The sequence below is a fragment of the Stegostoma tigrinum genome, chromosome 26 (assembly GCF_030684315.1).
Source record: "Stegostoma tigrinum isolate sSteTig4 chromosome 26, sSteTig4.hap1, whole genome shotgun sequence".
In the NCBI taxonomy this organism is placed as follows: Eukaryota; Metazoa; Chordata; class Chondrichthyes; order Orectolobiformes; family Stegostomatidae; genus Stegostoma; species Stegostoma tigrinum.
In genome coordinates, this window is record NC_081379.1 from 12,809,985 (window position 1) to 12,823,548 (window position 13,564).

Sequence of the window (13,564 nt, forward strand, 5' to 3'; positions counted from 1 at the left end):
TCCGTCCTGCCGGGACTGACCTATCCCCTCCCTACCTCCCCACCCATACTCTCCTCTCCACCTTTCCCTTTCTCCCCCCCTTTATTTAAGAATCTACTCCCCACCCCCCTTTTATGACATCAGCTTTTGTGCTCTTAAGATGCTGCTTGGCCTGCTGTGTTCATCCAGTTCCACACTTTGTTATCTTGTACTCTCTCCACCTGTATCATGTCAAGAACTCTCATGGATTTAAAACGTTTCAACAGACTCACCTCTTACACTAAACTCAAAAGATGCAAGCCCAGACTGTCCAACTTTTCCAAATAATACAACCCATTCATTCTAGGTACTTCTCAAATTCTGTTTCCAATGCATTTACATCCTTCCTTAGAAAAGGAAACGTATAGTGTACACCATAGTCCAGATGTGACCACATCAATACCATGTATATTGAAGCATAACCTCCATACGTGTACTGAATTCCCTTGCAGTAAGCATTCTTACAGATTTCCAAATTACTTACTATACCAGAACACTAGCCTTTTGTTTTCATACACCTAGGACACGCAGATCCCTCTGCAATCTCTCACCACTTACAAAATGTGCTTCCTTCTTCTTTCTCCCAAAATACAGTATGTCACATTTTCCTATACTATAATCCATTTACTATATCTTTGTCTATCTAACCCACCAAATCCCTTTGTTTCCTCCTCATGCCCTCTATAACAACTTGAGTTTTGTCTCATCCTTATGGCATCAACAAATTTACCATCACACCTTGTGTCCCTTCATTGTAAAAGGTTGAGGTTGAGGTTGAGGTTGAGATTCCAGCATCACTCAATACATCATACTAAGAAGGAAGAGAGACCCATTGATGCCTGCCATTTCTGGTTTGATGGCCCATTTTCTATCCACACTAATAATGTCACCCACTACACCATGAATTTTTTCTGCAAGAATATTTTATGCAGCACCTCATCAAATGCCCCTGGAAATCTAAATACAGTACATCAACTCATCCCTCTTTGTACATTGAAGGATTAATCTTTTTTTTGTTTTGCAAACACTGTAAATTAGTTGAAAGTCAGACAAGACCTCCACTCCCAGATCTGCTTCAAAATGTGCATGAAGCTCAAATATTGAGTCAAGCATTGCGGTGGTGATGCACTCCACAACCAAACAGCTTTACTGACCAAGCTGAATATAGAACAGCCACTTGGAGGACAGCTGCTTAATTGTAGAGATACTACTAAGAAATTAATCTAGTTACCTTTTTAGCCACATTAGCGCCAATGTAGCCCCAACATTTGGCCACTCAGTGCCATATTGTTCTTTTTCTCCTTCCAGAATTAGTTGTAATGTTTTGAATTTTGTGGGATTCGTCTCATATACATTCTTGATTTTCTGTTTAAAAAAAATACAATCAATGTTGCACATACAATTATTCTTACAACAGAATCAAAATTCAAATCATTTAGTTAGCTACAATTTCCACTGGAGTAAGAGGTTTTGTTTTAAAAATTACTTCCCTAATCAATGGAGGTTTTCTGCATAGATCACTGTAAAATGCAAAATATATAGAAACATGTGACTATGACAAGGAGTGTCATTTGATCCATGAATTACATTGACAAATCAATTTAGGATAGTCAGATGTGAGATGTGGCCCATTTGTATCATATTGGAAACTACATATATATTAACATCCAGATCCCTGTTCTTTGCAGATAGAAAGAACACGAACACACAATATACTTGTTTCAACTGAATGTTGACAGCGTTCTCTGGTTTTCTTTTCAGGTCAATACCTTGACTGGTTATCATGAACTTCTCTCTAAAATCATTTTGGCAGTTAACTGGTAGTCATCCAACTGATATATCCCTCCATGGCAATGCCTCTACCAAAGTCCACTTACTAACTAATCAGCATTCTGATTTGGTTTAAAAATGCTACTTTGATTTTCCTTGTAATTGCCTTGATACACGTAAAACAAAATAAACCTAAAACAAAAATCAGTTCTTTTCAGCAATACTCAAGATCTGGACTACCGAACAGCTACATAAATTTATCCTTTTTCAGTTAAGTTATAAATGCAGTCAGCATTTAGTAAGCAAGCAAAGAAACACTACCCTTTTGCATTCCAGATTTAAACTAATTAAAATTTCATCTGTTCCTTCAAAATCCAAATCTCCCAGAACATTATGAATTCAGGCTCTGCACTAGAAGTTCACTATAGTCTAAGCTGACACTTCAGTCTAGTACTTGGGGAGTTCCACATTAATGCAGCGGATGTTTTTCAAGTCAGGTATTAAACCAAAGCCACATATGCACATAAGAAATGAGACAACCATATACCCCTCAGGCCCGCTTTGCCATTCAATGGCTAATCAGTGGATTACACTTTAGTTTTCCTCAGTCTCCCTCATTCCTAAGACACCAAAAATTTATGCGATGGTGCTGTCTTGCAAATAATAAGCAACTATTAGGGTTGGCTGATTGTCAACTTCAAAAATTCACACCAGGCTTACTTTTTTCATCTGCCTCCAACGGCAACCACAGTTTAAAAGTTCATCATTCACTATAAAACACGTCAGGACATTGAGCTTATGAAGTATGCCCTATAACCACAAGCTCTTTTTTCCCCCCTCATCCTTTTTAACAATCTCAACAACCAAGACGGCTTCAAACTTCACTTGCAACACTACGGTATTCCTTCAATATTGTACAGACAACCAACTTAGATAATGCACAGAAGTCCTAGAGATGGGCTCAAATCCAGACCCTTTTGATTTAGAAGCATGTATGCTAAGACTCAATTAAGTGGAACCTCCTACTAGGATTTTATATTTTAAATTTACACAATGACTTAATTTTTGCCCCCCCAATGACAATTTAAATTATAACCAATTTTCAACATTACTATCTGACTTATTTGGTAAAATCATTTGATCAAGGAAATGAGATCTTAAGAATTAAATATAGAAATTTACATATAAACACAGAAAAGATAATCTGAAGCAAGAACAATACAATAACTGAATGAGAGGGCAGACAATATGTTGCTCAATACTGGGTTTATTATAGCTGAGCAATTTGTAGTAAAATTTTAATCTGCAACTTGCAGTCAGCCTGATCATTAAATCTCCCTTACACATCTTACCAGCATACTTAGTCTTTCCTGAAGGTGTACGCTCTTAACTAGATATACTTCCATGAAAATGTACAGCTGCCATCAGCTCAATGACAGTGTCTGTCACCCACAAACATGAGTAAGCTATCACTGTGGAGATCACTATAAGTGAACTGGCAGCAATGATTCTTAGTGAGTGATCAGGAATGGGAACTATCATAGGTAATCAGGTGTTGAGATTAACTGAACATCCTACAATCTTCTCAATTATGCCCTCTTAAAAGAAAACCTGTCTGTCCAATCAACATACCAGTAATTTGTGACAGTCCAGGCTACTTACAGTGATGTTGCCAGTCACATCTGCTTTGATTGGTGAAAACACTGTTGACCCAAGGCAATCTAGAAATAAATAAGTGCATTTTTAGGGAAGTGCACATTACTGAACATTAAGCAGTTTAATAGGTAAGCATCTCTGTAAATACAAGCAACTTAATACAATAAAAGTTTGTTTCAGAGATAGCAGGAACTGCCAATGCTGGAGAAAAGTTATTTCTGAAGAGGTGTCTAGACCTGAAACGTCAGCTTTCCAGCTCCTCTGATGCTGCTTGACCTGAGGGTTCATCCAACTCTACACCTTGTTATCTCTAATATAATAAGTCTGTCCATTTGGAACAACTGAAGCTTTTAATTGATATACTTCAGTAGCTAAAAAATTTGAGCTACATTTCAAATGTTAATACTTTTAGTATGTGCTTTAGCATCTTAAATCTCGAATATAGTCTGAATGTAAATAAATATTGAGCTGAAGCTGGTTTGACTATACTCCTGCACTCCATTAGACATCCCATCTTTGAAAGAAATCTGCACTATTTACAATACTGATCGTGTGCCAGTGCCTGCACTCCACTTGACGGATGATATTCATATCCATGAGACTCTTTGCTAAGAGTTAACAATGAGGGTTATAGTGAGCAAGCATTGGGGCAAGAATGAACACAGATCATCTGCTCACTTTTTCTTACATTGTGCTCTAGAAAGTCATTATTGTAGATTTTTACAAGCAGTATTTTAGATTGTCAAGGTCCTGTATATATTTACCCAACGACAAGATACAAAATGAATAATATTCAATGATATCAAGATCACCTCTGTATTGAATAATCATAATCATGGCTAACATATATGGCTGCTAGACCCTCACTATGTTTTCTTATGTACTGAGGTACAGGTGGAAATACTCTGCTTTAATTTAGAGTAAAACAGTATTTCCCTCATCCCCTAAAAACTGGATAGAATTCACCAGATGCTAATAGTCCCTCGATTCATCACCCAATGTCAGTGCCACTGATTTATAGTAACCAAACAAGTCAAATTCCTGTTCTCCTTCATGGTTTGACAGTTGAGATTATATTCTACATTCTCATGCATTGCCACTTCACAAAAATTGTAAAGCAGTTAACGTGATTAGGAGTACAAAAAAAAAATGAGCAGGAACACTGATGCTGGCACCAACTGCAAAATTTCGTCATCACCAATACTCGAGTTAGAAATAACCCAGAACAGCCAAGTCAAACCTAGAGGTTTATAGATTTCAATGTCCAGTGATGAAGAACAGTTTGTTTCTTTGATAGGCAGTGCAATTAGCAACAGTGACCAGTACACATTTGCTAAATAAAACGGTGATCAAGATTAAAATTTATGACACAGTCAAGTTAACAATGCAAGGATCTAAACTGTTTTGCTTTCCGGATAAAATTCTAATAAAGTGAAATTGGATATTATAGCAATTTTCAAATCAACACATCACCTTATGGTTGGTTACTAATTGCATTAGAAATAAAATAGAAATATGTAAAAATGGAACAAAAACTCAGTACATGAATGGAAAGCATCAATAATAGAAGCTAATAGGTCTTCAGGCCCAAGCTGGCAAGGTTGTGTTTCCAGAACTGAATAATTCATTTTCTGGAGATAGTACAAAAATTGTACTGAATTCTTTTATGTTCACAAGGTTACAACAACAATTATCGTAGAGGTCTGCACAGAAAACCACCCTTGGGACATGAAGATGCTAAAATATTGAAATGGGACATATTAGAACATATAGTATGGGGCAGCCAGTCATAAAAGAACCCTATAGCTCCTGCAATGTGCTGGGCTAGCTGATCATTGTTAGTAACAAATTAAAAATTTTCTCCAACTTCATCCCCACAAACCATTTTGTGCACAAACAAAACCCTACCCTATCTGAAGAAGCAAAGGCTTTACTGAGATTGAAAACATTCATGTGGAGTGCCACCCCCTCCCTTCTATCAGTCGAATCATTCATTCGGGTTCCTTCCAAATGAATCCTTTAAAATCACACTTGAGCCAGTGTATCCTCTAATTCATCCTCACCAACCTCTAACTTAAGAACTTTTGACACTCTCACCTTCTAAAACTTAGTCCTCTACAGTTAATGGCAGCGGAACCAGTGCGAGTGCACTTGAATACAAACTTGTTCTCTTACTTATCCAGAGGAATATCTTCTGGCAAGAATATCTTCCAGTAAAGTGTTGGCTCTGCTATCTGATGTGCGAGTTCACCTCTATCCTGACAGCGGTCTACCACCCACACTTACGTAAGTGAAGTGTGCACTTGATGAAATACGCAACACTGCAGTTTTGATAGGATATCCTGAGGTTTTGTTCATCGTAGCTGGTGACTTCAACCACAGCAACTCAAGAACATGCTGCCAAAATACCATTAACACATCTCCTGTCCCACTAGAGCTCCAAACATCCTTGACCACTGCTATACAGCCACTGGCTCCATCCCACCTGCATTTTGGAAAAATCAGACCATAAGGCTATATTCCAGTTTCTGCTTGTAAAGCTGAAGAAGTGTCACGGCTCAGTACAGAAAGTGGTGCAGTGTTAGTCTGAGGAAATGGAAGGGCTTCTATGGGATGGCTCAGAGTTTAAAGATATTCAAGAACTTAGCAGCCAACCTAAACAAGTACACTACAACCATCGCAGATTTCATTCACAAGGGTGTAGAAGATTGCATGCTGAAGTTAATCCAAAATGGTTCCACAACTAGAAACCACAGACGAACCAGGAGATCCAGCCCCTAGTGAAGTCCAGGTCTGAGGCATACAAGTCAGGCAACTCTGACCTATACAGGAAATCCAGATATAACCTGCATAAGGTCATCAGGGATGCCAAGAGGAAATACCAAAAACTCACCTAGAGACCTCAATCAACCATACATAAGCCCATCTTTATGGCAAGGCTTAAATGCCATAACAGGTTACAAAACAAAGTCGAAGAGAATCACGGACAACAGAAATTCCTACTTGACAAGCTCAATGCATTCTACACTAGTTGTGAACATAAACACAGTGAAATAATGTCACCAATTCCAACAGCCTCAAACGCACCTGCACCCACAGTCACCACCACAGATATTAGATCACTTTGAGAGAGAACCCAAAGAAAACGACTGACTGAAATGGAGTCAGAGATAATGGGAACTGCAGATGCTGGAGAATCCAAGATAACAAAAAGTGTGGGGCTGGATGAACACAGCAGACCAAGCAGCATCTTAGGAGCACAAAAGCTGACGTTTCGGGCCTAGACCCTTCATCAGAAGAGGGGGATGGGGAGAGGATTCTGAAATAAATAGGGGTGGGGGGGTGGGGGAGAGGCGGACTGAAGATAGATAGGGGAGAAGATAGGTGCAGAGGAGAGTATGGGTGGGGAGGACGGACAGGTCAAGAACAGGTTAGGCAGGCGGGGACGAGCTGGGCTGGTTTTGAGACGCAGTGGGGGGGGGGGGGGGGGGGGGAGGAGAAGAAGCTCGTCCCCGTCTGCCTAACCTGTTCTTCTCACCTATCCCCTCCTCCCACCTTAAGCCGCACCTCCATTTCCTACCTACTAACCTCATCCCACCCCCTTGACTTGTCCGTCCTCCCCGGATTGACCTATCCCCTCCTATACTCTCCTCTGCACCTATCTATCTTCAGTCAGCCTCCCCCTCTCTCCCTATTTATTTCAGAATCCTCCCCCCATCCCCCTTTTCTGATGAAGGGTCTTGGCCTGAAACGTCAGCTTTTGTGCTCCTATGATGCTGCTTGACCTGCTGTGTTCATCCAGCCCCACACTTTGTTATCTTGACTGAGATGGAGTCCCAGGCCATGCACTCAGTTCCTGCGTGGAGCAGCTGGTGAGTGTATTTGCAAATATCTAACTTTTCCTTAAGCCCCCACCTGCTTCAATATGACCACTACCATTCCAGTGCCAAAGAAAAATCATGAGGCATGCATCAAAAACCAGTGGCTCGGTCCTCCATAATTATAAGGTGCATGGAGAGGTTTGGCACAGCTCACATCAAGTCCAGACTACCAAACTGCATTGATCCTTTGCAATTCACACACTGGTGCAACAGGTCCATAGGAGTCACCATCTCCCTAGCCCTACACTCATCTCTGGAACATCTGGATAACAAGGATACTAATGTCAACCCCCTACATACTGACTGCAGTTCCACCCTCAATACCATAATTCCAAACAAACTTTTCTCTAAACTCCGAGACCTACATCCCTTTGTAAATTTAGATAACTACCTTCACCGTTTACTATACTACCAATTTTAGTGTCATCCGCAAACTTACTGTGTTTCCTAAATTCTAATCCAAATCATTCATAAGAATGACAAATGACAGTGGACCGTGCACGGATTCCTGTGGAACACCGCTGGTCACAGACTTCTCTGCTAGCTAATGGTATCACCATCTATAAATACAGTAGAAAATGCAAATAGTTCACGACTATAAATTTGTAAAGTTTTAAAAACCAATCCCAAAATCTTATCTTGTCTTTTATTCAACCACATTGATAGATTTGTGGTATGGGCTTGGCCCTTCACACCTAAGTTTTAAAAGCTTCAGCACATTCTACTGAATTGTGAAATTTCACACGGGCTTATGAAATATCTCAGCATCCTCAGACACTGCACTAAATATCTTCCGTATATTTCCTCCAAAGTGTTGTTAAACTTATAATAACTGCACATGTTGCTGGGTTCAAAAGTCTAATGTATACTGATTCACATATGAAAACACTAGATATGTCCAAATAGGCGGCATTGTCATTGGATTGCTGCCAGGTGTATCAGTGGCAAAAATCTTTGTTGGATTCCATGAGAAACATGCTTTCAATAAAATAACACATATTTGTTTGCAGCTACATGGAAGAATTTCCTTACACATCTTAAATGGACCCTATTAGTACCCAGTTCTTTGCAGACAGAAAAGAACATACACACATTTGTCTGTTTCAGCTCAAGAAAAGTTTCAACCATTTTCTGGTTCTTTGATTTTTCAAGGCAATGCCTTGACCAGAGTCAACCTACTTGGCTTTACATTTATCTAAAGGTGGCAGTTAAATGACAGTCATCATATAACTGGTACATTCTCTGTGGAAAACCCTTTACTTACCAATTAGTGCACTCCTCTCATACAGCCTAATCATTGGTCTCCTTTTAGATCATCTCTTACAAATTACCCTGATGAGTGGAAGACAAAAAGCTTCAGCAAAATAAGCATTCTATACTACTAGAAAACTGATCCAAGAAAAGAGACCAAAAAATTAGAATATTTGATTTTATAGTGCAACTGAATATCTTACACGCTGTGAAAGAAAGATACAGGTTATTCTGCTCTAACGTGTGTTTTGTTAAATGAAATTGGCTGTAACACGACTGATGAATAGTGGACACTGTTTGAACAACATGAACTGTCTGCTGTATGGGTATAGTGATCTTCTTGTATGACTGTCAGCTTTAGAAAAAAGTCAATTATCGCATCATAGGAGATCTACCTGGAGAGACCGGGTTTTTTTTGGGGGGGGGGGGGTGGGGTTGGTGGTGGAGGAGGATGGGAGCGCAAGCAGTTAGACAGATTAGCACCTTCAGGACAGGAGGCCTCGGAGAGGTCCTAAAGTACTTCATGCTATTGTTCCATAAGCAGTCTAGCGTAGATGTCACAGCTGACTGAAGCTCCTGCAGGTGCCTTGAAACTACAGGATGCTTCATTAATGCAAATCTATATCTTTTGGAGGCCCTTAGAAGTGAAAATCTTGACCTTAGTTTCATGGCAATATCCCAGGAATGTGAAGCAGGCTGCAGCATTTCATTACTGTCTAAAAATCTCAGTGCAGACTATTAAAAATCAGATGTGTAACTTCCGCGATTTATGCAGCTCAATTCTTAGCCTGGTTATTAATCAAGCAATTGAACTTTTTTCCAAAATTAAACATCATACTTTTCACTTTGGTCAATCATTTTGAAGTGTCTTTCCACTGTAATAGACAGAATATTGTTTTGGCCCAGCTAATGTTATAACTCAAAAATCCATTCTTTTCTCTCCAACCAGCAACAGCCTGATTATGGAAAGCTAAAATAAAATTTAAGTTTAAAAATGAAAACAACAAAAAAAATGCAGTTAATAATGCAGCCTTTATTTAAAAAAAAGGCTGATTCTCCTTTTTAAATTACAGTGTTGCTGCTGACCAACAAAATACAACAGAGCATTGTATGAATAAAGGTCTCATGTTACTAGAAAGTCAAGAGAGTGTAATCCCAGCTCAAGAGAGATGGAAAGGTCTGCCTAATTATTCTTTACAGATTCACAGGTCTCAGCACTGGAAGATTTTGCAAGTGATAATTAATTGATTGAGATGGAAAACTTTACACTGTAAGCATATCAATAGTTGTCAAATCTGATGTAATATATAACTAGAAATGTCTTGTGCTAAAATGCAGATTGACTCAAGATTGTGATTTGGGGATTTTTGAAGTGTTGAGCAACAAAACAGCAGAGTTCAGTGTAATTCATATGAAAAGTCTAGGTGCAAATGTACCTCGCAGTACACTATTCAAACAAGGTGAATTGCACAACTATGGCATTTCTGTTTCTCACACACTTGTTTATACATATTGTACATGGGGTGGAGAGAAAAATAGCTAAATAACTAAAATTAATTAATAAATACACAAGCAAGTTTGTACCAACACTCATCATGCAAGCTTTGGCTACAAATGCCACCATCAAGCATTCCTGTGTCATTTTTTCTTTGCAACAATGTTCATTTTTTCTTGTTAGTTTCCCTCCTCCTCTGATAGGCACGACTTAAACTGGCATTATGCACTCGCAAGCTCAGTCATCAGGCCAACAGACTACAATGGCCTAAGTTCAACTTTGGTCTTACCTAATGGCTGTTTACGTGCATTCTCCATTGGGTTGCTGTGTAACAATAAAAGTTGGATTCTTTCTGGGTACACATTCACAGTCAAAAGATTATGAGGGCGTAGAGTCAGAGTCATACAGCCTGGAAACAGACCCTTCGAGCCAACTTATCCAAGCCAATGAGGTTTCTCAAACCAAACTAGTTAGTTCCATTTGCCTGCATTTGGCCCACATCCCTCCAAACTTTTCCTGTTCACATAGCTGTCCAAGTGTCTTTTAAATCTTGTATCTGTACCTGCATCTACCACTTCCTCTGGCAACTCATAAGACATACGAGACACAGAAGAAAAAAAAGTTGTCCTTCAAGTCCCTGTTAAATCTTTCCCCTCTCACTTTTAAAATATGTCCCCCTAGTTTTGAACTCCACCACCCTAGGGAAAAGACTTTTGCTATTCACCTTATCTATGCACCTCACGATTTCAGAAACCTCTTATGAAAGGTCATTCCCTCAAACTTACAGTGAAAGAAAGTCCCTACCTATCCAGCATCTCCTCATAACTCAAACCCTCTACTCCTGGCAAATCTTTTCAGAATCCTCGCCAATTTAATATCTTTCCTGTAGCAGCATCAATTGCAGCAATTCCACAAGGATACAGACCAGTGATCAAATCTAGAAGCTCAGCTTACTCAGTGTTGCAGAGGAAACAACAGGCAGCTTCACAGCATAAATTGAAACAACAAAAGCCTTGAGAGGGGAACAACTGTGCAGGATGATTCAGTAAATTACATATCCCTTTAAGTTTTGTATCCTACACTAATCCGCTAAATGCACATCCAGTGACTGGCATTTTGCCAATGGAAAAACTTTATCCCTGGCTTTTGAACACGTTCAATGTTCCTGTCATATTGTCACAAATACAACACAGGCTTCCATGGTAATAAATAGCAAATCAATAAACTGACATTGTAGCACCTGTTAAATGATTCAATATATTGTCTGGTCTAATTTTCCAAAGACAATGAAAGTTTCCCAGTGTCTCCGGAGTCAAGACAAAGAAGTTAGATCTACTAAATTATACAACTCCAGAAGGATGGTCCCCAGGCATTGAGTCTATGTTCTCACCACTCCTGTGCAAGAAACAAATTTTGAAATTCCAAGCTGGGACTTTTAAATCATTATCACTGGCTCCCCTCCTTAATTCTGAAGCAAGTGTGAAACATGAACTTACTATCAAGCCACTCAACAAAAACCAGATAATATTTTTTAAAATCCGCAAAATGTGAAAGCAGAAAATTATAGAACATAGAACATTACAGCACAGTACAGGCCCTTCGGCCCTCAATATTGTGCCGACCTGTCATACCGATCTCAAGCCCATCTAACCTACACTGTTCCATGTACGTCCATATACTTGTCCAATGATGACTTAAATGTACCTAAAGTTGGTGAATCTACTACCGTTGCAGGCAAAGCGTTCCATTCCCTTACTACTGAGTAAAGAAACTACCTCTGACATCTGTCCTATATCTTTCACCCCTCAATTTAAAGCTATGCCCCCTCATGCTTGCCATCACCATCCTAGGGAAAATGCTCACCCTATCTAACCCTCTGATTATTTTATATGTTTCAATTAAGTCATCTCTCAACCTTCTTCTCTCCAATGAAAACAGCCTCAAGTCCCTCAGCCTTTCCTTGTAAGACCTTCCCTCCATACCAGGCAACATCCTAGTAAATCTCCTTTGCACCCTTTCCAAAGCTTCCACATCCTTCTTATAAATGCGGTGACCAGAACTGTACACAATACTCCAAGTGCGGCCGCACCAGAGTTTTGTACAGCTTCACCGTAACCTCTTGGTTCCGGAACTCGATCCCTCGTTTAATAAAAGCTAAACCACTGTATGCCTTATTATGAAGGAAGAGAAGTGGCTGAGCAAAATTCAGAATACATTTTGTGAAAATTAGGTACCAATACAACTTTTGTGCTGAGATGCTGCTTGGCCTGCTGTGTTCATCCAGCTTCACACTTTGTTATCACCAACACAACTTATCCACATCCCTGACAAACAAAAGAAAAACAAAACCTGTCCTGAAGAAGCACCAGACTCAAAACATTAACTCTTTCTGCTCACAGATGTTGTCAGACCTGCCGAGCTTCTCAAGCAATTGGTTTTTATTTCAGATCTCCAGCATCAGTAGTTCTTTTTTATGAAAAGAAAAATACCTTGTGCCGCTGAGGAAATAAATGTGAAGAACTAAAACGTACAAAAGAGGTCATCGACGGGATTCAAAGAGAGTGAGAGTGAAAGTGAAAGCGAAAGGAAGACCCAACATTCCAAGATAACAGTGTGGAGCTGGATGAACACAGCAGGCCAAGCAGAATCTCAGGAGCACAAAAGCTGACATTTCGGGCCTAGGCCCTTCATGGGGGGGGGGGGGGGGGGGAAGAAAGAGGAGAGGAGGAGGATGGGGAGTGGGTTCTGAAATAAAATAGGGAGGGGGGGGAGGCGGACCGAAGATGGAGAGAAAAAGATGATAGGTGGAGAGGAGAGTATAGGGTGGGGAGGGGATAGGTCAGTCCAGGGAGGACAGACAGGTCAAGGAGGCAGGATGAGGTTAGTAGGTAGGAAAAGGGAGGTGCAGCTTGAGGTGGGTTGGGGGGAGGAAGAACAGTTTAGGGATGCGGGGATAAGATGGTTGGTTTAGGGATGCAGTGTGGGGGGGGGGGGGGGGGGATGAGTTGGGCTGGTTTTGGGATGCAGTGGGGGAAAGGAAGAGTTTGAAGCTTGTGAAGTCCACATTGATACCATTGGGCTGCAGGGTTCCCAGGAATAAGAGTTGCTGTTCCTGCAACCTTCGGGTGGCATCACTGTGGCACTGCAGGAGGCCCATGATGGACACTATCCCCGACATTCCGAAGCATGTTACAACCAAAGTCATTGCACGAAGGAAACAGATCAGCCCTGCTTGCACACAAGCTGCAATTTATTGGCGACCAGATAAAAATGTTTGCATGGCATGGCTTCTAGAACAAGTACTGACAAAGACCCTCGAATTAAATTGGACTTTATAGTCATGCCGGTGGCACTTCAGTGAATGCTGACTCATTTACCCACAATAGTTACAGGCGTACTTTTTTTTAAAATTTAGATTTGCAAACAAATGTTGTTTGCCCGTGCCAAAACGCAAATCTCAACTCGTTTCAAGGTCTAAAATTCAAGGCTACAG

At 40.2% G+C, this 13,564-nt stretch overlaps 2 protein-coding genes across 3 annotated transcripts in view; one reads left to right on the forward strand and one right to left on the reverse strand.

Moving 5' to 3' along the window:
• Positions 1-13,564, forward strand: part of tchp (trichoplein, keratin filament binding) — a 525,906-nt gene that overhangs the window by 463,303 nt on the left and 49,039 nt on the right. The gene's annotated exons all lie outside the window — the stretch shown is intronic.
• gltpa (glycolipid transfer protein a) overlaps positions 1-13,564 on the reverse strand; it is a 34,299-nt gene that overhangs the window by 12,532 nt on the left and 8,203 nt on the right. The window contains exons 2-3 of the mRNA XM_048556337.2: positions 3,451-3,509; positions 1,250-1,383 (exon numbers count right to left, since the gene is read on the reverse strand). Of these exons, the coding sequence (XP_048412294.1) occupies positions 1,250-1,383; positions 3,451-3,509 (193 nt within the window). The remainder of the gene's footprint in view (positions 1-1,249; positions 1,384-3,450; positions 3,510-13,564) is intronic.